This window comes from Taudactylus pleione, unplaced genomic scaffold (genome assembly GCF_031769625.1).
Source record: "Taudactylus pleione unplaced genomic scaffold, aTauple2 ptg000044l, whole genome shotgun sequence".
NCBI lineage: Eukaryota > Metazoa > Chordata > Amphibia > Anura > Myobatrachidae > Taudactylus > Taudactylus pleione.
This window is the reverse complement of record NW_028284446.1, coordinates 6,904,414-6,926,749: the sequence shown is the minus strand read 5'-3', so window position 1 is coordinate 6,926,749 and position 22,336 is coordinate 6,904,414. Positions and strand designations below refer to the sequence as shown.

The 22,336-nt window shown below is 46.4% G+C and overlaps 1 protein-coding gene across 1 annotated transcript in view; it reads right to left on the bottom strand.

The window, feature by feature from the left end:
* ATP5F1D (ATP synthase F1 subunit delta) overlaps positions 1 to 22,007 on the bottom strand; it is a 56,764-nt gene extending 34,757 nt beyond the window's left edge. The window contains exon 1 of the mRNA XM_088460362.1: positions 21,780 to 22,007. Within this exon, the coding sequence (XP_088316488.1) occupies positions 21,780 to 21,902 (123 nt within the window). The 5' untranslated portion in view covers positions 21,903 to 22,007. The remainder of the gene's footprint in view (positions 1 to 21,779) is intronic.
* Between the last annotated feature and the right edge of the window lie 329 nt (positions 22,008 to 22,336).

Below are 22,336 nucleotides of genomic sequence, written 5' to 3'. Positions count from 1 at the left end.
CGATGGTCTTGACCATCGCGACCATCGAAACTGCGAGCCGGAGCCTGCGGTTGAGGTTTTCAACCGCAAGCTCCGGAGTGATTTTGGCTCTATTAGAGCCAAAATCACTCCCACTGACATCACTAGTGATGTCAGTGGGCCAGCTTCTGATGGGAGGCGTTCCCGTGGGAACGCCCCCGTCAGGGAGGCACGCCCCCGGCACGCCTACCAAAGGGGGCGTGCTGTCAATCAACATTGACAGCACGCCCCCTTTGATCAGACACAACGAGCGAAGGACTTTCCTTCGTTCGTCGCGTCTGGCACATGCGCACGACGGAGCTCCCTCCGTCGTGCGCATGCTCAGTCCAGAACATCGACCCACTTGCGAGCGGACAGCCGCTCGCGAGTGGGTCTGAATCAGGCCCAAAGTATGTATCCCGTCCTATCTAGGTTGCTACAGTATTACACCAGGGGGTAAATCTACTAAGCAAGACAGCTCTCAGCGTATTTAAGCAGGAAACTAAAAGTGGTGGGTTTTGCTTTAAATAGTATTGCCGTTTTACATTTTCTGCTTAACCACACCATGAAGTAGCAGCTTGCTTACCAAATTTACCCCCTGGTTTACACAAATAGGGAAACACTGTATGGGCAGCACTGACGGTGTAATGGTTATCATTACTGCCTCACTGCACTGAGGTCTTGGGTTTGATTCCCACCATTAACTGTGTGGAGTTCGTATATTTTCCCTGTGCTTGGTAGGTTAATTGGGTCCTGACAAAAAAATGAACCCTAGCACCTGTGTGTACATGTTGTAGGGAACATACGGTAGATTGTAATCTATTTATGATACATAAATAAAAGAGGGAGGGTTAGAGGCAATTCACTTAGAAGAGAGGGCCAGAAGGTCTGTTTGAATAACTTGCGATCAGCAACATCAGACATTTTTCCTTGTACCCATATGGCTGCAGATGAAAAGGTGCGATGTTGGGGTGCTGCAGCTGCACATCAAATAATTTATTTGCCCCCAAATGTCCAACTTAAAGAAAAGACATCAAAACAGTTAAAAATATAATGAGTAAACTTAATCTAACAACTTTGGGACACCATAAAACCCTGTTGTATTACACTTCACCAATCATTTGGCCTATCTTGAATATATACATACACTTTATAGCCAAAAGTATGTACCGTATACTCGAGTATAAGCCGAGTTTTTCAGCACATTTTTTGTGCTGAAAAAGCACCCCCTCGGCTTATACTCGAGTCATGCCTGCATGGTACGCAGCTGAGTAGCGTACCATGCGGGCAGTGGTGCAGACTGTGTCTCTGTGACACAGCTGCACCACGCGAGTAGCGCTGACCGGACGGAGTTCGGTCAGCACTACACACTGCCAAACACACAGCCGCCGTAACTGGCAGCTGTGTGTTTGTTGTAATCAGCAGCCAATGAGTCTGTCAGACTCTCATCGGCTGCTGCTGCTCCCACTGCGGGAGCCATCTTCCGGCACCCGCAGTGGGTAATGGGAGAGACGTCATGACGTCTCTCCCATAATGCAAAGCGGCCAGAGGAGACGATAGCAGCGGCGGAACCAGGTGCGGGGTTTCAGGTAAGTATTCTCTTTTATTTTTATTAGGACTTCTGAGGGCACTACCAGAGGGGGATTACTTCTGGGGGCACTACCAGGGGGGGGGGGATTACTTCTGGGGGCACTACCAGGGGGGGGGGGGGATTACTTCTGGGGGCACTACCAGGGGGGGATTACTACCAGCTGCTACATTTCCCACCCTAGGTTTATACTTGAGTCAATAAGTTTTCCCAGGTTTTTGGGTAAAATTAGGCACCTCGGCTTATATTCGGGTCGACTTATATTTGAGTATATACGGTACTAATTTATGTATTTGAAGTACATAAAATCAAAGTCAAACAATAGCGGTAGAATGGGTCACACTGATGAGCTCAGTCATAGGATACCATCTTTCCAACAAGTCAGTTAGTTATATTGTCCTACTAGAGATGCCACAGTCACCTATAATGAAGTGGAAAAGACTACAGAACAGGACAGCTCACAGTACTGAAACACGTAAAAATCATCTGTCCTCACGGAGTTCCGCCCTGCCGCTCAAAGCAACTGTTATCACAGAAGATCCTCAAAACATGACCCGTTGGGAAAACTTGAGGCTTGATGTTGAGAACCACTGCTCTATGCTTCCAAATTTGTGACAGCAGTTTAGGAAATGCCATTTTCTGTTCCAGCATGAAAATTTGTTCAACAAGCGCATAAGGAGTCTGATGTTTTGAGTGTTCAAATACTTTTGGCTGCAGACAATACTACATCCTCCAGACCACCTAGCATGCCAAGTAGGAGGAGCAGCCATGGGTGGCACATAAAAGGGGCAGATCCATGCACAGCCCACAAATATTAAACAAAAGGAAAGTGTCAGGGGAGAAAGGAGGCGGCAAGAGTAAGTGGTCGGATGGACACAGTGGGGCAGGGTAGAAATTCAGGAGTGAAATATACTGGTAGGTTAATTGGCCCCCAACAAAAAATAACCCTAGTGTGTATGTGTGTGAGTATGTGGTAGAGAATATAGATTGTAAGCTCCACTGGGGCAGGGACTGATGTGAATGGCCAAATATTCGCTGTAAAAGTGCTGCGGAATATGTGCGCTATATAAATAACTGGTAATAAATAAGAGGGGAGAGGAATAGAGTGTCTCTCTCATGTAACACAAGAACCACACGCAGCCTGCACAGTGATCTAGTGAACAGAGGAGTATCTGCTTGTGAACAGATCAGAGAAAGGCTACCAGCGAAGTAGGAAGGCTGAGACTTGCAGTGCCACAACTAGCTCCAGTGTCCCCAGGGCGTGGTACCAGCTGTAAAGAACACTTACAGCCATCCCAGACTGCCTGAACTGTATTTGCTGCATAGTTAAGTATATTTAGAAGAAAGCATCATCTAGGCGTATGTGATATTGCCTTAGTGTACCCTAAATTGAATGGGATTTAAGAAATACTTACTATCTGTCCGTTAATTGAAGTGACCAAATGGATCCTTAATTTTGGAGGTCACTAGAAATAAATACAAAAATAATTTTGCATACATTCTGTATGGCATTTTGTCTGTGTAGGAAAGGGTAAGTTTTACTTCACTCTCTGCTGTGATGCGGGGGGAGGAACAAGCAACATTGCCGCCGAGGACAGAGTGCGGGAGCAAGTGCGGATTCCTGCCAACGCAAAGCAAATAGGTAACGTGGGGTCTGATTATACAACACACACTATAAATTTATTCGGGGTGCCATATTATAAATAGCGCTGGCAAGACTTGGGCCAAATTCAAATGCTGAAACGAGAACATTTTGCAGATCAATGCAGAAAGAGGTGAATATTATGTGAAACAGTTTTAAAAATGTTGCTCATCTCTATTCAGCAGCTTTGATGGTTTCATACTGTTTACTTAGCAAGTGCATGTGCAGATATTATGTAACTGTTTGAAGCACTGCTGAGCTTTTCTTTTTTACATACATTTTCTCTTTGCTTTATTACACAGTATTTGCAAAGGGTTTTTACTGTGCTGCATTATAATTATTGTATTTACCACCTTTGTTCCTACTTTTCAGGCACAAAACCAATTCTTATTTACAGCAAAAGCCACATATGTAATACAGATGTTAACTATTTAAATGCTCTAGTATTAGTCAGTGGATGTGACTTTTCAATGACAACAAAACCTATTATAAAATATGTCCTATATAAAGGTTTTGCTAAACATATGTAAATTATTATTTTTTATATATATATATATATATATATATATATATATATATTTTTTTTTTTTTAGAAACCCAATGTTTGTGCACATAAAAATGCAAATGTTCAATCTCACTTGGCATAATTTACTTCACAATTATTTACAGGCATTTACCTTATTTAGAAAGCCATCTCATGCAGGACTGTAATGCCACCATATACAGGTTGAGTCTCCCATATCCAAAATGCTTGGGACCAGGGGTATATTGGATATCGGAATATTCCGTAATTTACAATATTTGCATACCATAATGGGATATCTTGGGAATGGAACCCAAATCTAAACACAGAATGCATTTATGTTTTATGCCATATTTTCAATAATTTTGTGGCTCAAGCAAAGTTTGTGTACAGGATTTTAATTAAAGTTTCATATAAACCTTATATACACAGCCTGAATGTAATTTCATAATTTTTCTAATAATTTTGTGCCTTAAACAAAGTTTCTGTACATTAAACCACCAAAAAGCAAAGGTTTCACTATATGTCATGCTAAAAATATTCTGTATTTCTAAATATTCGGTATTTCAGAATATTTGGATACAGGAGACTCAACCTGTACATACCCTACTGAGAGAGCTGTTGCAGCACCAGTCACACATTTTTGAGTATGCATTTGTCATTGAAGTAGTGGGCAGTAGGTGTCCACAGTGGCCAAGCAAAACAAAATGATGACACCGTGCTGATGTGAACATGCACAAGATTACTGAGGTTGGACAAGTGAAATGCATAATGGCTATCCTCCAAGATGCTGCTGATCTGCTAAACGCTGGGAAAGGCTCAACAAACCATTTCCAATGTTATTATAACAAATTAAGGGGCATATCCAATAGTGTTGGATATCGTCCGCAAAAAATTTAGCACACATCGCGCCAAATTTTAGTTTACCCTGGAGTGCGCGCTCCCAATACCCACGGTATCCAATAAAAAAAAAGAAATGGTCGCAAATTTTTCTGCATGTGCAATCCTGCAGCGAAGAAAAAAAAATGTGCTGCACAGAACACTGGGCTCTCACTGATGTGTTCTGGACGCTCCTGGTCTCTCACCCTCCATGTTAGCATCCTCCTGTCAGTCAAGTTGCAGATTAGGATGCTAGGAGGAGCAGGGGTCTTATGGGAGATGTAGTTCCTGGCTGCTGCTGACACAGACTGGGGTCACACTCACACACAGACAGGGGGTCCCACACACACAGCTGCAGAAGACGACCAGCATGTCGGGGAAGCAGAGGAGGACAACGCTGCAAAAAGTAATTATGGACTAATTAAGCTAATTGGAAACTTCCAATTGCTTAATTAGTCATTAGGGGAGGTGTCCAAGGACCCCAGATGCAAGCCCTGGTAATTTCTTCTTATATTATCAATTTAAGAAAAAAAATAGGACATGCACTGGAGGCGCTAAAAGAGACTAAAAACCTTGCACCAAATGGAAACCCTGTAGGCACGACATTTTTGGTAAACTCGCACCTAATATGATATGTCCCTGAAAGTCATGCATATTAAAACATATTCCTACATACCAGTACCAATATTTTCACTAGCCATAGAGGCCTATACCAGTGCTTAAAGTAGCCTTGGAAGTTATTCACAAAAATTTGCGCAAACAGGAGTTTGTTATTACAACATTAGTGCACACATAAATGAGGTTTCATGAAGCTCCTGATACTACTAGGTAGGGCAGAGGTTCCCAAACTCGATCAAGGCATCCCAACAGTCCAGGTTTTAGAAATATCCATGGTTAGCACAGGTGGTTAAATCAAATTGACTGAGGTACTAATTAAGTCACCTGTGGTCAAGAATGGATATTCTTAAAACCTGGACTGTTAGGGTGCCTTGAGGACTGAGTTTGGGAAGTTCTGCACTAGGAGAACAGACTTCATCCATAACACACACAGACTTGGCAGCACCTGCCCTGGTGGTGGCCTTAGATGCGGAAAAGGCCTTCCCACAAAGGACCCTAACCGGTTATGCAGCAAACTCTCTCCAACAGGCCTGTTAAAGAGGCTTTCTGTAAAGTATACCAGCACTATGCCTTTACCCTTTCAGTAGAACTCCTTACTAACAGTTAACCTTTCCCTCCTATTCCACATCCTGACGACAACATAGGATGTCCCCTCTTACTCATAAGTTTAGCTTTAATAATGGAACCATTAGCTTCATCAATGACTTGGGGATAAAGGAGCATAAGAATAGTTTGTAGAGTTGCAACATTCTATTCCATTTATCAAAGCCCTAGCATCCCTCCATAATCTTATTGAAAACAAAAGATTATAATTTTAAAACTTACATGGATAAATCAGATATACAAGCCCTCAATTATTGAATAGTGTACTCAGACTACAGAATGAAAACCTTGCATTCCACTGTCAGCTTCACAGTATTTAATAGTGGATACCAACGCTCAACTGAATATGGCAAACTTGCTACCCAGAGTAAATACAGAGGAACTACATAGGACAAACTATTTTTATTATGGATTGGATAAATCATTGTAGGAAGAATGAACATGCTGCAAAACACTCCATATCTATTTCAGACGCTCTTGGTATCCGTGCAAACCCCTACACAAGTCTTCTCCGGCAAGGCAAGAGACCCAGTATCCATATGCGCATCAGATCCAAGGGAAGGCAGTCTGTGCCTCCCCGACAAGGATGTTCATTGTACGCAATGCATTCTCCGTCAACCACTCAAACGCTAGACTGTTGTTTGACATAGAAGTGGATTTAACTGAGCTACTCTCCAGATACATACTCATTTGGATCAAACCCAAAGACATACCCTTGAAAGCCGAGTTTTAAATTGCCTGAATGGGAAATCTTCCATGTGCACTTATAGCTTGATTTCAAATTCTGCCAGAACCAACCCTTTTTGAGACAATTTTTTATCACTTCTTTCCTCAACTCAAACATTTCCACCAACTGGACCGAAAATAAGATTAAATGCTTTCACACATTTAGCAAAATACAGCCATTCTTTACTCAATAGAAAGTTATTTAAAATGTAAATATTCCAATAATGCTTCTAAATTTGCTTATATTTTGGGGTCGGTCCAAATAAAAGTCCTTTGAAGGATACTGCATGGAGCTCATCTCAGAATTAAAGAATACAAAAATAAAAAGACATATTTGTAAGCACAGAAGAAGTTACCTCAGTGTCAATGTTAGCCAGGATGCTTTATACTGTTGTGACTGAGCCCAATTTAAGTTTAGGGAATTTATAGGTTTAGGATTAATAAGCCACTGATTGCAAATCAGATGTTTCGATTTGCCTGACAAGTTTACCAAGTAGAAAAATGGTTCATAAATCCTGTACTTGGGACATGCGAACAGAGCATGTTCTCCATATCTCCTTGCTGGTGTACAGGTGTATTCATTACTGACATTTCTAATTATTTCACTTGTGATTCTCTGAGGACACCTGGAAAAAATGCAGTTATACCCCTTTTAGACCTAAGTCAGACCCCTTTTACACTGTGTGCGTTCCTCCCCGGGTCAGCGCCATTCACACTGCATCCGTGTGCAATGGAGAAGACATCATCAATCCCATGCTGTAACAGGCCCTCAAACATGACCCCTTCTACCAGGTACAAATTGCTCTGCTCCTGGACTTCCCCCATAATTTATAATTGCCGTCACCCGTGTTGAACTGATTAATTGATGTAAAGGATGTTTAAACACAGGTGACGGCTATAATCAATTAAGAGTGAAATCCAGGAGTAGAAAATTTTGTACCTGGTGGAAGGGGTCACGTTGAAGGCTATGCTGTAAACGGGACCAGGGTCAGATGACCTTAGTTACCCATTTACACAAGTCATTCCAGTGTTAGTCCCTGCAATATAGCCAGATTGGATTGACACGGGAATCCAGCCCTGGCACATTTTACACTGAGCCGCGACCCGGGTTGACACGGCGGTGAGAAAGTGTTAATAAGGTGTCCCAAGGACTGGATTTGAGAAGTAATGAACTAGAATAAAGAATAACTACAACAGCACTAATATTTTTAGAATGTAAGCTATCACGAGCAGGGCCATCTACCCTCTTGTGCTTCTCCTTACTATAGTGTCATTTACTTCTTACTCACCACTAGGGCACCTAACACTTGGTTGCTTATGCTCTGTTGCTTATCTGGGTGATATGGTCGCTAAAGTAGCAGTATATATTATCCATGTCCTGTATTGTATTGTTCTGTAAGTCACTTGTATACAATTTGTTTTTGTACTTTGTAAGGCGCTGCGGAACACTTGTGGCGCCATATAAATAAATGATAATAATAATAATAATAATAATAATAATATAGGGTGAATTAGCCAGTGAATAAACATTTTTCAAGTTTCAAGTTTTAAAATAACCATTCATTTTCTCAAATAATCATAAGTGTCTAACTATATGCTTTGAAGCCTTCTGACATTAGATGGATTCTGATTGGATACACAAGTCTTATGACTAGGTTACAAATGGATTTGAGTTTTTTGTTTGAACGAGTCTTTGCTGCTTTGCTCCCAAAAATAGGTAATAAATTGCCTAATCTGTACTAAACACTTTATAAAAATATGAGATATGGTAAGAACTTACCCTTGTTATCTCTATTTCTACGAAGTCCATAGGGTTCCACAGGATACCTTGGGGTATAGGTGTGACGTCAGTCGCAGGGCACCAAAGAGTTAAGCTTTCAGCCTCCCAGGATGCACTAGGTCCCCCTCCTATACCCCGCCCCCGGGCCAAGGCACCTCAGTTAGTTACCAAGCCATAGGCCGGAGGAGGAGAAGGAAGAGAGAGAAAAAAGATCTGGACACATACAAGAATCACATTCTCACCAGAGGGAGACGGAAAACCGGTGACCAGAGCAAAGCCCATCTGCAGCACAGGTGCGACAGGGCGGGAGTCCTGTGGAACCCTATGGACTTCGTAGAAATAGAGATAACAAGGGTAAGTTCTTACCATATCTCATATTTTCTACTTCAGGGTCCATAGGGTATCCACAGGATACCTTGGGGATGTCCCAAAGCAGTATCCTTTAAGGGTGGGGACGCTCCTGTGCAGAAAGGAGAATCCGCCGCCCGAAGGAAGCATCCTGAGAGGCGAAGGTGTCAAACCTGTAATACCTCACGAAGGTATGGACAGAAGACCACGTAGCAGCCTTGCAGATCTGAACTGCCGAGGCACCACGTCGAGCTGCCCACGAAGGACCCACAGACCTAGTGGAATGAGCCTTCAGAGAAGGAGGGACCGGTAGGCCTTCATGAAGATAAGCTTCAGAAATAGCCATACGGATCCAGGCTGCCAAAGTTTGCTTTGAAGCAGGCCAACCCTTTTTACGGAAGCCATAGAGGACAAACAAAGCGTCCGACATCCTAAACGAAGAAGTGCGGTCAACATAAGTCCTTAAGGCCCGCACAACATCCAAAGAGGCCTCACCCACGGAAAGACCCGGTGAGTTAAAGGCCGGAACAACTATTTCCTCGTTAACATGAAACCGGGAAACAACTTTGGGAAGAAACTCGGGCCGAGTGCGGAGCACTGCCCTGTTCCCATAAAAAACCAAGAAAAGGGGGTCTACAAGAAAGAGCCCCTAACTCAGAAACACGTCTGGCCGAAGCAATGGCCAGAAGGAAAACAGTCTTAGCTGTTAGCCATTTAAGATCCACTGAGCCCAGTGGTTCAAACGGCGGTCCTTGGAGAGCCCTCAGGACCACAGCCAAATCCCAAGGCGCCACAGGTGGAACAAAGGGCGGCTGAATGCGGAGAACACCCTGCATAAAGGTGCGCACATCCGGGATTGTAGCAATCCTACGGTGAAACCAGACAGATAGGGCCGAAACCTGTACCTTCAAAGAAGCAAGGCGAAGCCCATGATCTAGTCCCGCTTGCAGGAAGGCGAGAATCCGAGACAGACGAAACTCCCGCGGTGCATAACCTCTCGGTCGACACCACTGGAAGAACGTATGCCACACGCGATGGTATATCCTCGCGGAAGACGGTTTACGAGCTCGTAACATGGTACGCACCACAGAGCTGGAAAACCCCCGGGACCTCAGCATGGCCGTCTCAACAGCCACGCCGTCAAAGACAGCTGAGTCAGGTCCGGGTGAAGGCAAGGACCCTGAGACAGAAGGTCCGGTCGTAGCGGCAACCGCAGAGGACTGTCCACGGACAGACCCTGAAGGTCTGAGAACCAGTGCCGTCTGGGCCACGCGTGAGCTATCAACAGGAGCGTCCCTCCTTCCTGTTTGAATTTCCGGATTACCCGTGGAAGAAGGGAGACCGGAGGGAACAGGTATGCGAACCGGAACGTCCACCGGACGGACAGAGCATCCACCAGAGACGCCCCTTCGTCTCTTGTGCGAGACCCGTACACCGGCAACTTGTTGTTGTGCCGGGACGCCATGAGGTCGATTTCTGGAAGACCCCACCTGTCCACCAGTAGTTGAAAAACGTCCGGGTGCAGGGACCATTCCCCCGGATGAACGTCCTGGCGACTTAGAAAGTCCGCCTCCCAATTTAGCACTCCCGGGATGAAGACCGCTGATATGGCCGGAAGATTGCGCTCCGCCCAAACCAGGATCCGAGAGACCTCTACGAGAGCCGCCCGACTGAGAGTTCCTCCTTGCCTGTTTATGTAGGCCACGGTGGTAGTGTTGTCCGACTGGACCTGCACCGGGCGACCCTGGAGAAACCGCTGTGCCTGCTGGAGAGCATTGAAGACCGCACGGAGTTCCAAGATATTTATTGGAAGCTCCGCTTCTGTCGGCGTCCACCTGCCCTGGAACAAGTGTGGATCCGAAACTGCTCCCCAGCCCCGAAGACTGGCGTCCGTTGTCAACAGGACCCAATTTGGAACCCAGAACGGACGTCCCTTGTTGAGGTGGGTCGTCTGTAACCACCACGCAAGGGACAGGCGAACCTCCGGGGTGAGCACAATCGTCTGGGACTTCAGAGACTGAGTCAGCCCGTTCCACTTGGACAGGATCAGGTGCTGCAGAGGTCTGGAGTGAAACTGAGCGTATTCCACCATGTCGAACACCGACACCATGGAGCCCAGTAACCTCATCGCCGAGTGTAAGGACACCCGGCGGCTGTGCAGGCAACTGCGCACCCTTGACTGTAAAGCAGAGATCTTGTCCTCCGTCACGAAGATCCTTTGCTGTCCCGAGTCCAATAAGGCTCCAAGATGCAGAATCCTCCGAGACGGGATTAGAGTGGACTTCTGCCAGTTGATTAGCCAGCCGTGCCGTTGCAGCAGTGCAATGGTCAGGTCCAAGTGGCGTAACAGGAGCTCTGGAGATCCTGCCACCAATAACAGGTCGTCCAAATACGGCAACATGCGGACTCCCTGCAGCCGCAGAGAAGCCGCCATGACCGCCATCACCTTGGTGAAAACACGTGGTGCTGTCGCCAGGCCAAAAGGTAACGCCCGAAACTGGAAGTGGTCGCTGCGGATTGCAAACCGAAGGAACTCTTGATGGCGCAAAAGAATAGGGACATGCAGGTAAGCGTCCTGTATGTCCAATGACACCATGTAGTCCCCAGGTTCCAGCGCCAGAATGATGGACCGTAGGGTCTCCATCCGAAACTTCGGGACCCGCAAAGACTTGTTGAGTGCTTTGAGGTTGAGAATCGGACGATATGACCCATTGGGTTTCTGTACCAAAAATAGATTTGAATAGAAACCCTGGCCCCTCTGGGAGAATGGAACAGGCACTATAACTCCAGCCTGGAGCATAGTGTGCAATACCTTCCGCAGCTCCGTAGCCTTGTTCCGGTCTGATGGTAGACCCGTGGTGAAGAATCGAGCCGGGGGTCTGTGCCGGAAGGAGAGGGCGTACCCGTGGGAGACCACCTCCAGAACCCAAGTGTCTGTCGTAGTGAACGACCAACACCGGGAGAACTGCAGCAGGCGGCCTCCCACCCTGGGATCCCCCAAGGGGAGACCCGGACCGTCAGGTCGCAGGCTTGTCATCTGGCTTGGGGGCCGGACGTCTGGTACTCCATGCCTGTTTCCGGGGCTTGACCGATTTCTTAGGGCCAGCCTGTCGAGGAAACGACTGTGGTTTGGGCCTGCCCTGGGCCCTAGATGACCGAAAGGACGATGGTCCAGAACCAGAAGGAGCAGCGGCCGACGGGAGACAAGCAGATTTGGCTGCCGCCAGCGTGGCCACAATCTTATCCAGATCCGGACCGAAGAGAACTTCTCCGGTAAACGGCAACGCTTCCAGACCTTTCTTGGAATCTGCGTCCGCCTTCCAGGATCGCAGCCACAAGGTGCGACGAGCAGCTACCGCTGCTGAAGAAATTCTAGACACCAGAGTACTAATGTCTAGAGCCGCCTCGTTGATGTAGGTGGCCGAATCACGGAGATTGCCAATCAACTCCGCCTGTTCGGCCGGACAGTCGAATTCAAAAGAAGCCTCTAATGAATCCGCCCAGCGCTCCATCGCTCTGGCAACCCAGCAAATGGCCATAGCCGGCCGTGCTGCCCCCCCTGCAAGGGAATAAGCGGACTTCAGGCAGATTTCTACCTTGCGGTCCGTAGCATCCTTAAGGGAGGACATGGATGGCATCGGCAATGTGGCACTACGGACAAGACGGGTCACGTGAGAATCCACCTGTGGAGGGGATTCCCACTTAGCAAAATAATTATCCGCGAACGGATAAGCCACCGCCAGGCGTCTCTGCGGCTGGTATCTTTTGCCAGGTTGTTTCCACGCCTCCTCTAAATGGTCCACCAACTGACCCGAAAGAGGAAAGACTGTGGCATCGCCCTTCACATCTTTGAAAAAGGCATACTTAGATTTAGCCGCTGGGGGAACTTCGTCCTCAATCACCAAGGCTTTGCGGACCGCCCGAATAAGTCCAGGAATATATACTTTGGACTTAGCATCAGCGTCCTTAGTATGGAGAGGTTCCTGATCGTAAGGATCCAGAATCTCCCCATCATCAGACGTCCCTTCGTCATCCTCATAAGGAGCGGACAGAGACGCCACCAGCCTTTTATGAGGCCGCATCACAGACTCCCCTTGCAACACATCCGACAAGTGCTGTACAGAACTCGTCAGGGAGTTAACCCACGCTGGCTCCTGAGAACCCGGGAGCGGGGAAATAGGGAGACTGTGGGGTACCACCAATTGTCGTGGGAACCCCTGCATGGGTGACAACACCACAGACTGCTGGGACAAACCCATCGGAGTAAACGCGGGCTGCGGAGCTAACTGGCCCACTAAAGCTGTTAACGCCTGAGCGAAACAAGCCCAGGGCGGCTCCTGTACCGGTGCTGTAACCGTAATAGGCCGCGCCATGGACAAACACTGCCGGCAAAGGCCCTCCGCGCTACCCTCCCCCTCCGCTAACGGTACTTTGCACGTGGTACACTGTAGCCGGAGGGGAAAATCACTTTTCGACATGATGGCACCACGTATGTGACCTCTCTCACCAATTAAGTATTAAATAGGCGAGAGACCACCCTGCAGCACCGCACCGCAAGGGCTTTAGCAGAAGAACAGGGACAGTAATAAAGCTGACAGTTTAGAGAAGAAAAGTTACAGGCAGCGCTAGCACAGTCACATACAATGCAGAGAAATAACAATTCCTGCACTAACAGCGCTGATCACTCAACTACACAGACACAGGGCCTGGTAGGACACAGCGCTGCATACACAGACCTGAGCCACAGCGGAGGAGAGGTATGCGGGGGGACCCAGACCACGATGCTTCCGTCCAGCGCTTCCAGCAGCGTTCACCATGCGTTCTGGAGAAGATGGCCGCCGAGGAGCAGAGAGGAGGCTGGCCTGGGGGAGGAGCGCTGCCACAGGACCAGTCGGCAGCATGCAGAGAGGGCTGTGTGCAGCGGGGGAGGCGCCGGCTGTGAGACAGGGAAGGCGCGCTCCCCTGGCATGCATTTAACCCCTGGGACGCCGCAGCGCTACCGCTCTGCTGCGGTCCGCTGTCCCAGGGGGTAGTGGAAAGCGCAGGTTGGTCGCCTGGCTCCACGCTGCAGCCAGTCCCCAGGGAGCCCCCTGCCTGGGGACTTAGGACCATGTGACCAGCGGGGACCCACCGCGGGACCCCGCTGCTTACCTTTGTCCCCCTTGGATCCGGCCATGGTCCGGAACATCTGGGGTCACCGCTAGCTGTTACCCCAGATGCTCACCAGCATCCCCGGATCAGTACCGGCGTTCTGGTACCGGCGGGGTGTAGGGAAGACAGCATGGACGTCAGGACTGACTGTCCATGCTGTTCATCCAGATGTGCAGCCACAGCTGCATGAAGAAAAAGCTTCAGGGGCTCTTCTAGCCCCCACTCCAACAGGTGCACCCGACTCCGGCCGGGCACCAAACTAAACTGAGGTGCCTTGGCCCGGGGGCGGGGTATAGGAGGGGGACCTAGTGCATCCTGGGAGGCTGAAAGCTTAACTCTTTGGTGCCCTGCGACTGACGTCACACCTATACCCCAAGGTATCCTGTGGATACCCTATGGACCCTGAAGTAGAAATAACAATGTACAGTGTTTATACCTCAATGCATATGGGTAGAGGTATTTAAAGGGCTAGAAATTGATACTCTGAGGTGAAGAACTAAATGGATAGTCTTGATAAGGTATGAGGATGTGTTCATTTACTGGATACCATCGTCAATTTTTTACTAAATGAACAAATTGTTAATTTATTGGGTTTTTACGGATTATTATTGTATATACCCTAAAATCAAGGTCAATTTAGGTTAATGTATACCAAATGGAAAAAACATAACCTTAACATTATAGGGGGGAATTCAATTGTTTTTGCACGTTCATTTGCTAGCTATGTGTGTTCAATCATTGGTAAATTCTCCTGTTTTTCATTGTAAATTTCTAACTATTACGACGATATTTAAACCACAATTTCTTCGAAAAGGGGAAACATTAATGATGATGGCACATCTCAAACTTTAATTTATGTTGAGTCTGCTACATACACCATCGTCTTGCACAAGAGAATTTCCTTAACTGTTAATTCACTGGACGACTCACCCTAACAATGTTTCCCCTTAACTAACAGAAATGTGATGATCCCATAACCAGGACCTTATTCAGAAACATTACATGCAAAATGTTCGTCACAGCAGCTAATATGCTGTAGCTGGAGTGCTCAGCAGGGATACTATATGAAGGGGTAGGGTATGAAATTCCGACGCCGAAAGCCCGAAATACCAGAATCCCGACAGGGCAGGTAAATATACCAACCCTAGACTTCTCCCACCCCCAACCCTCATAAAACCCCCAGGGTGATGCCTAAACCTAACCCCCCTTCCCTCACCCTAAACCTAACCCTCCTGGGGGGGTCCCTAACCCTAACCCCGCCTACCTTCGTTCGGGAAGCAGTCTGTCGGGATTCTGTCTTCAGGCTAAAGATAGGTGTCTTTAGTACTAAGTCAGGATTTCGATGCCAGGATTCCGTCAGACAGCTTCCCGTGCGTCGGTATTCTAACTACATCCCATATGAAGATATAATTAGCTTTAACACTATAAAATACTAGTTGATTCAATTCAGATGGTGTTATGCCGTTTTGTGCTTGGTAGAAAACCTGATCTGACCTCTGGTAATGTATGAAATGGGAGCACATTACAATCAGCCATATGCTCCAAAACAGGAAACACGAAAAAGGTCGATCAGGTAAGTTGGTTAAATCTCTTTGATTTAAAAAAAAAACTTGTCTGAACAACAGCTTTCGTCCGTTTTCCAGTGTTTGGGAGCAAATGGCTGATTGTCAATTGTTCCCATGCATTACAGGATTTTCATTCCAACCGACCAACTAGTGGGATGGTTGTAGAAAAGGTGGTCTGGTATATGGCCAGCATTACCATTCAAGTATTGTTTCTGAAAAACTACACAGTGTTCTACCAGACAATTTTGCCAGCCGGAGAACATTAAGAAGTAGGCGGGTGAAGGCAGTGTAATACTTTGCAATTATAAAAAATGTTGATATAATGCCCAGTTGCTAGCTTTACACAGATATAATTGTGCATGTTCCATCTACCTATTCTGCAATGTTCCCATCATCCAAACCCACGACCCTGACTCAAAGACAGGGGAGGGATTTCTGATGGGAGGAATCTCATACTGTCACGGTAACTTCAAATAAGCGCGAGTATGAGGATCTCTGATGAGTGGGAGATCTGTGCACTGTGCCTGTCACAGTAAAGTAAGTGAAGCGTGACCCTGATCAGCACACTCATAGATCTCCATCCCATCAAAGATCTCTACCCTGTCTTTAACCCAATCAGATAGCTCCCCCAGAACAAATGATCTGCAGAGTGTGACCAGTATTACAGTTATGTGACAGACACAGATCTCAGTTAATAGTGCCATATTGCTAGGATAGGAATGGGGCACTATTGGCTGAGCTCTCTAATCAGTCATATGACCACAATGCTGTTTTTACGCAGCCGAGGACTCAATCTGGGGGAGCTATCTGATTGATGTTGTGAGAGTGCCAGGTAGCATGTAAAAAGAGTTGGATGGAGCACCAATAAAATTGATCTCGGGAAGAACACTGCAGTAGCACGGCTAAGCAATATTGCCACATTTGTATATGAATCGCTACTGAGAACATTCTTCTTTATTTAGCTCTATTGAAAGCTGAACCACCATTGGATTCAAACCTGAATTTCACATCTGGTCATTATGTGAAAGTATAAATGTGGCATGTGTATAAATGTGGCAGTACCAACTTCTGGAATTGTGTACCATGCTGAAGCATGCACTCACACCCACTGTTGCCCTTTGCTGATGTTTTTCACCTAGGGTTCCACATGGACATCAGGACATCTCAGACACAATCAATGGTGAAACATCAGCAAGTTGAGCTGTGTTGGTCACTGAAGCTTCTGCATAAATGCACCCTAACAGTCTCCCTGCTTTTAAAATGACTGAGGTCTCCTCTTGCAGTCATACAAATCATAATTCTAGGTAACCCATGACATAATTTGCTTAACTAACTCAAAGCCATCTTTGCGGAATCTCTGTAAATATGGTCAGTGGGCCTAATTCAGACCCGCTCGCGAGCGCTGAGGGCTCGCAGGCGGGTCAATGGTGCCCCAGTGCACATGACGGAGGGAGCTCCGTCGTGCGCATGCGCGAGACCAGCATAGCGACAGCCAAGCTGTCGCTATGGTTCTCGCACCAAAGGGGGCGTGCTGTCGATGGTGAGGACAGCACGCCCCCTTTGGTGGGCGTGCCGGGGCGTTGCTGCCCAGACGGGGGCGTTCCCATAGGAACGCCTACCGTCTGGGGCCGGCCCCACTGACATCACTAGTGATGTTAGTGGGAGTGCTTTTGGCTCTGATATAGCCAAAAGCACTCTTGGGCTTGTGGCAGCGAGACCCTACCACAAGGGTCACGTCGCAAGCCCGATGGTCGTGATGGTCTTGACCATCGCGACCATCTTTTTGGCCGCTCGCATAAGCTGCGGGTGGTCACCCACAGCTATGCGAGCGGCCAGGAGGCCGCTCCAATTTTAAGTAGGAAGGCCCTGATTCAGAGCGAGCGCTCTGGTCAGAGCATCCGGCTCCGAATCAGGCCCAGTGTCCCTTATTTAGCCATGCGTGTCCATTTTTTGGATCCATTATCTGTAGGTTGAGACACTAGTAGGCTTCAAGATCCTTACTGCATTTCATCAAAAGAACCAACACATCCAATTTTTAAATTAGAGAAAACCATCTGGGGGTTCTTGTTATTGCAAAATACTGGGGCAAATCTGGTACATATTTGGCCTTTGAGAGCAGAAACACGTACAGGGCTGCATGCACCTTATTATTTGTTGCAAAATTAGCTTTTTTATACTGCACACAAAAAATTCTTATACTTATGTAGATAATTTTATGCTTACGCTTTGGAGAGGCAAAATGGAGGTGAAGGGTAGAGCAAGCATTAGCAGAGTACAGAAAAGGCATATGCAAATTCATGGCATGCAGGCCACAACAAAGACGTAGGTGCCTGTCAGGAGCCATATGACTTTTGGTAAATACGTACTGATGAACATTCACTTCTAACTGGCTGAGTGAGTAAACATTCCTCCCTATTAGTGTGGCTACTATTTTCATTCTCATTATTGATTTGAATAAGATTTCACGGGAACATGGTGCAGACGCCATATTTCGGGAGATCTGCACTTGTGCAGTACAGTATCACCAGAAATATGGCACCTGGGCAGCAGACTCTGGCACAGTGCAGAGTCTACTGAGAAAATCCATCAGCGTGAGAAGAGAGGACCCGCATGGAGGCTGTACTCTCATCTCTCGATCAACCCCTGCAAGTCTCCATCTATTTTAAAGAGGAAAGTAAACGGCTGTTTGTATAGATTAGTTATTACTTTAATGTTGTATTTGAATCTGTAATGAAATATATTTTACTTGGTAAATGTACACAGACACATAGTGGTCACCTCCCTTTATGCCCAGAACAGACTCATGCATCAACTTTCTTCATTGCATTGACTCAACAAGATGCTTTAAATATTCTGAGTCAGGTCCACGCTGATATGCTAGAAGAACACAGTTGCTGCAGATTTGTTAGCTGTATATATGCATCTATTTTCCCATTAAACCACAATCCAATGGTGCTCTATTAGACTCAGACCTGACTATTGAAGTACAGTGAACTCATTATCATTCTCGTGGAACAAGCCTGAGATGAGGTGTGCTTCGTGCCATGGTTGGTTGCCTTCTACAAGTGGCCATGGAAGGATGGACATTGTCAGCAACAATACTCAGGTAGACGGTGGCATTTCAACAATTGCATGCTCAGTTGGTATTAAAGCATCTTAAAAGTAAATAAAGCCAGTAAAACCATTTTAGCACCACCAGCCTCAGCAGATTACCGAAGGCAGAATTAATGTATTAGTTCAGATTAAATGTGCCATATCCTGACCCTACCATCTGCATAACACAGTAGAAATCTAGGTTCATTAGAACCTGCAATGTTTTTACAATCTTCATCTGTCCAGGATTGGGGAGCCTGTGCCCACTGCAGCCTCTGTTCCCTGTTCTTAGCCGACTAGCAGAATCTGGTGTTGTGTTATGCTGCGGTAGTACATTCACTTCAAGGTTCAATGTGCTGTGCCTTCAGATACACTCTTCTGAATACCATTGTTGAAATGCTTAGTTATTTGCGACTCTGGGCCTGATTCAGCAAGTAACGCAGTTGCTTGTACGCACACAATCGGTCGATTATTTCGCACTGCGCATGCATCACAGTGCGCATGCGCAAGCCAGGCACTGTGTTCGGAACTGCTGCGCAGACCCATGGCAGAGTGATTGACAGGAAGTGCCCTTTATGGGTGGTGGCACGGGGGAAGGGGCGGGCGAACGCAGTAATGCCAGTGCATTTCAACGCCGTTGCAGGAGGGTGCATAAATTATCCCCTGCGATACCAGATGCTGTCTGAGGCATCATAGCGTGCGCAAAAGCAATTCCTGAGTAAGGTCTGGGTTTCCTGTTGGTCAAGTATACGGATGTGAGTAAGGTGAAGTGGACGTCTTTATGTCAGGCTGTAATCGCATAGCGAATGCAAACATTTACATGTCACTGCTGATATTAGCAACTGCGTTGCATGCGTATAAGCAGCATAGCGATCCGTAGTGAATCAGGCGCTCTATCAACTACCTGTCAATCTGGCTATTCCCGTCCGACCTCTCCAATTAAGATTTTTGGCTATAGAACTGCTGCCCACTGGATATTTTTGTTTTGCAGACAATTCTTTGTAAACTTTAATGACTATTCAGCATTAAAATCCAAGGAGATCTGAACTTCCTGAGATACTCCATTCCATCTGGCACCGGCAATCATTCAACAGTCAAAGTCACTTAGGGGGTGATTCAATTCAGCACAATGCCAACTAGCCCCGGGAAGGAGTTCCCGGAGCTATTCAATTGACCGTGCTGTTAAGTCCAACTAGAACCACTTAAGTCGGAGAATGCCGGATAGCGCGCCTTAAGCTGGGTGTTTAGTCACACTAACCGGCATTTTCCGACTAAAGTGCCGACCGCGTGGCTGTTAGCACTGCGACAAACCGGAATACAGCATCGTGGCCAGCACTTAAGTTGGATTTCTGCTTGCATCTCAGGAAGGTGCGAGAAGAAAATCTGTAGTTGGACTTAACGCAGTGAATAGGATAGCTCTGGGAACTCTTTCCCAGGGTTATTCCGCATCGTGCTGAATTGAATCACCCCGTTAGATGACATTCCTGTACCAATCAAGTTTTCGGTCTTAACAATAACTGGATCTCAACGATGTCTGCATGCTTTTATGCACTGAATTGTTGCCATATTGGCTGATTACAAATTAGTAATGAGCAGCAGTACAGGTGTACACTGAATATGTTCTGTATGACAGACCCTGGAGAAACCTGGCTGCTAGAAACAGTCCACGGCGGGATCAGTATGAATGACCGCCAGACCTATGTCCAGCGGTTTAAATTCAGACGCCGGAAGACCGTCAGCAGTGAAGATCCAGACAAGGTAAGTACCTAACTATTCCTAACCTTTACCCCCCCAACCCACCTTTAGGTGTGCCTAACCTCCCCCCCTTAGTGCCTAAACCTGACCCAGCCCTCCGCGCAGCCTAAACCTCCCAGGGGGGTGCCTAACCATAACCACCCACCGGGGGTGCCCAACTTCCCCCTTCCCCCTTCCCCTAGCCTAACTCTTTATGGTCAATGTAATGTAAATATTGGGACAAACAGAAGCACAAACCTGTCCACCTCCACATAACTGCCCCTAAAGCTGGGCATCCACTATATAATATTCTGGCAGATATCTGTGCAATCTGGCTGGTTGGAATGAAAACCTGGTAATGTATGGGAGCAAATGACAGTCGATCATATGGTTTTAAACACTGAAAAAAGGACAAAAAATTTTTTTTTCAAATTGTCTGAACAACTATTTTTGTCTATTTTCTAGTGTTTGTGAGCAAATGGACGATTGTCATTTGCTCCCATACATTACCAGGTTTTCATTCCAACCAGCCAGATTGGAAAGATATCCGACAGAAAATTGTATAGTGGATGCACAGCTCAAGGATGACAGGTAAGCACAATTTACTACTTCACTACATTTATTCTGAATTTCTCAATACCAAACTTTTGGCTAAGGGGTGCCGTGAAAACATTGCCGATAAACTAGGGCGCGTGATTCAAAAAAGTTTGGGAATCACTGGGTTAGCCTATTTCACATGCATCGTGATTTCAGCCATAACAATAACCCTTTGATGTTGTATAGTACAAACCAAAACAAGTCCTATCATCTGTGAATCAGGTGCTTTCAATGGCAATTTGACTTTACACTTTTTAAATAATAGGTGAAATAAGACAGAGGCAAAATATCTGATGTGCAAGGGAAACACTATAAAGGTCACTCCAAGAACTTATTGTGACCTTTAAAGACTAGAAAAACCTTCCATGCTGTCAAACTAAAAAAAATAATGCACTAAAGTATTTGACATCCTAGCCTTGAAGGATAACTTTCCATTTTACTGTTTAGAAGACCTAGCAGAGTATATTAGCTCCACCACTAAGACAAAAAAAATAATATATATACATATTTGTTAACTGCTGCATTCCTTGCAGCAAAAACGAATAGTGTAGTAGAGGCCCAAATTATTATTAGTTCTATGGAATACAAGGACAATGAAACTTAAGGGGTTGAAAAAAAATAAAAAGATTCTCAGTTCAGTCCCATAACCCCTATTAAGTGTGCACTCACCCAGGAGAATGGGCAAAAAGCAGGTGAATGAAAAACTTCCGGAAAGCACCAGGTGCTCTTAGGGCAAAAAAAGTAAAATGTGACAGCCTATAACAGGTCATTTAGCCCACTCTGCCTGCACCTTTACCTACATGGAACCAGTATTGGTTTTAGTACATTCTGGCCAGTGAGTGACAGGAGTGTACATACAACATGATTTTTATACTTCACGACCCACACAGACACATGTACAGACCACACACAAAATGCACCCTATGCTATACGACCTGGCTAGGGGAGGCAAATGTAAAGCTCATGGCCGGTGCCCCAGCGGGCGCTGCCTCGGCATAGCTTCGTACATGACCCAAGACCGACCGGCGGAGAGCCAGGAACCCACGGACAGACTGCATGGTGATGAAGCCGGGCAAACCGTCTATGACCGAAACCAAGGACACCGGATACCAGGCTAGGCCTTCGCGCAAGGAATCATGGGACTTGTAGTCTAAAACTGAGAATAGTTCCCCCACCCCACTGTAGCTTAACGAACACTGCATGTCCCAGCATGCACCCGGCGCAATAGCTGTAAGGTCTGAAGGAGCAGCCAGGCCCAGTCCAGTTATGGCTGCAGCTGTTGGCATTGTGTTGAGCTGATCATTTCGCTGGCTGGCTGTTAATGGGGTGGAGGATATATAGTTTAGGAACTTATTACACACAGATTCAGGGCTGTATTCAATAAACCGTTAAAAGTCGGAATCCGCGATAATTTATCACTGATTGCGACTTATCGCCAGGCGGAAACATCTCCGTATTCAATTGCAAACTGTTTTCATGTACACGGAAAACG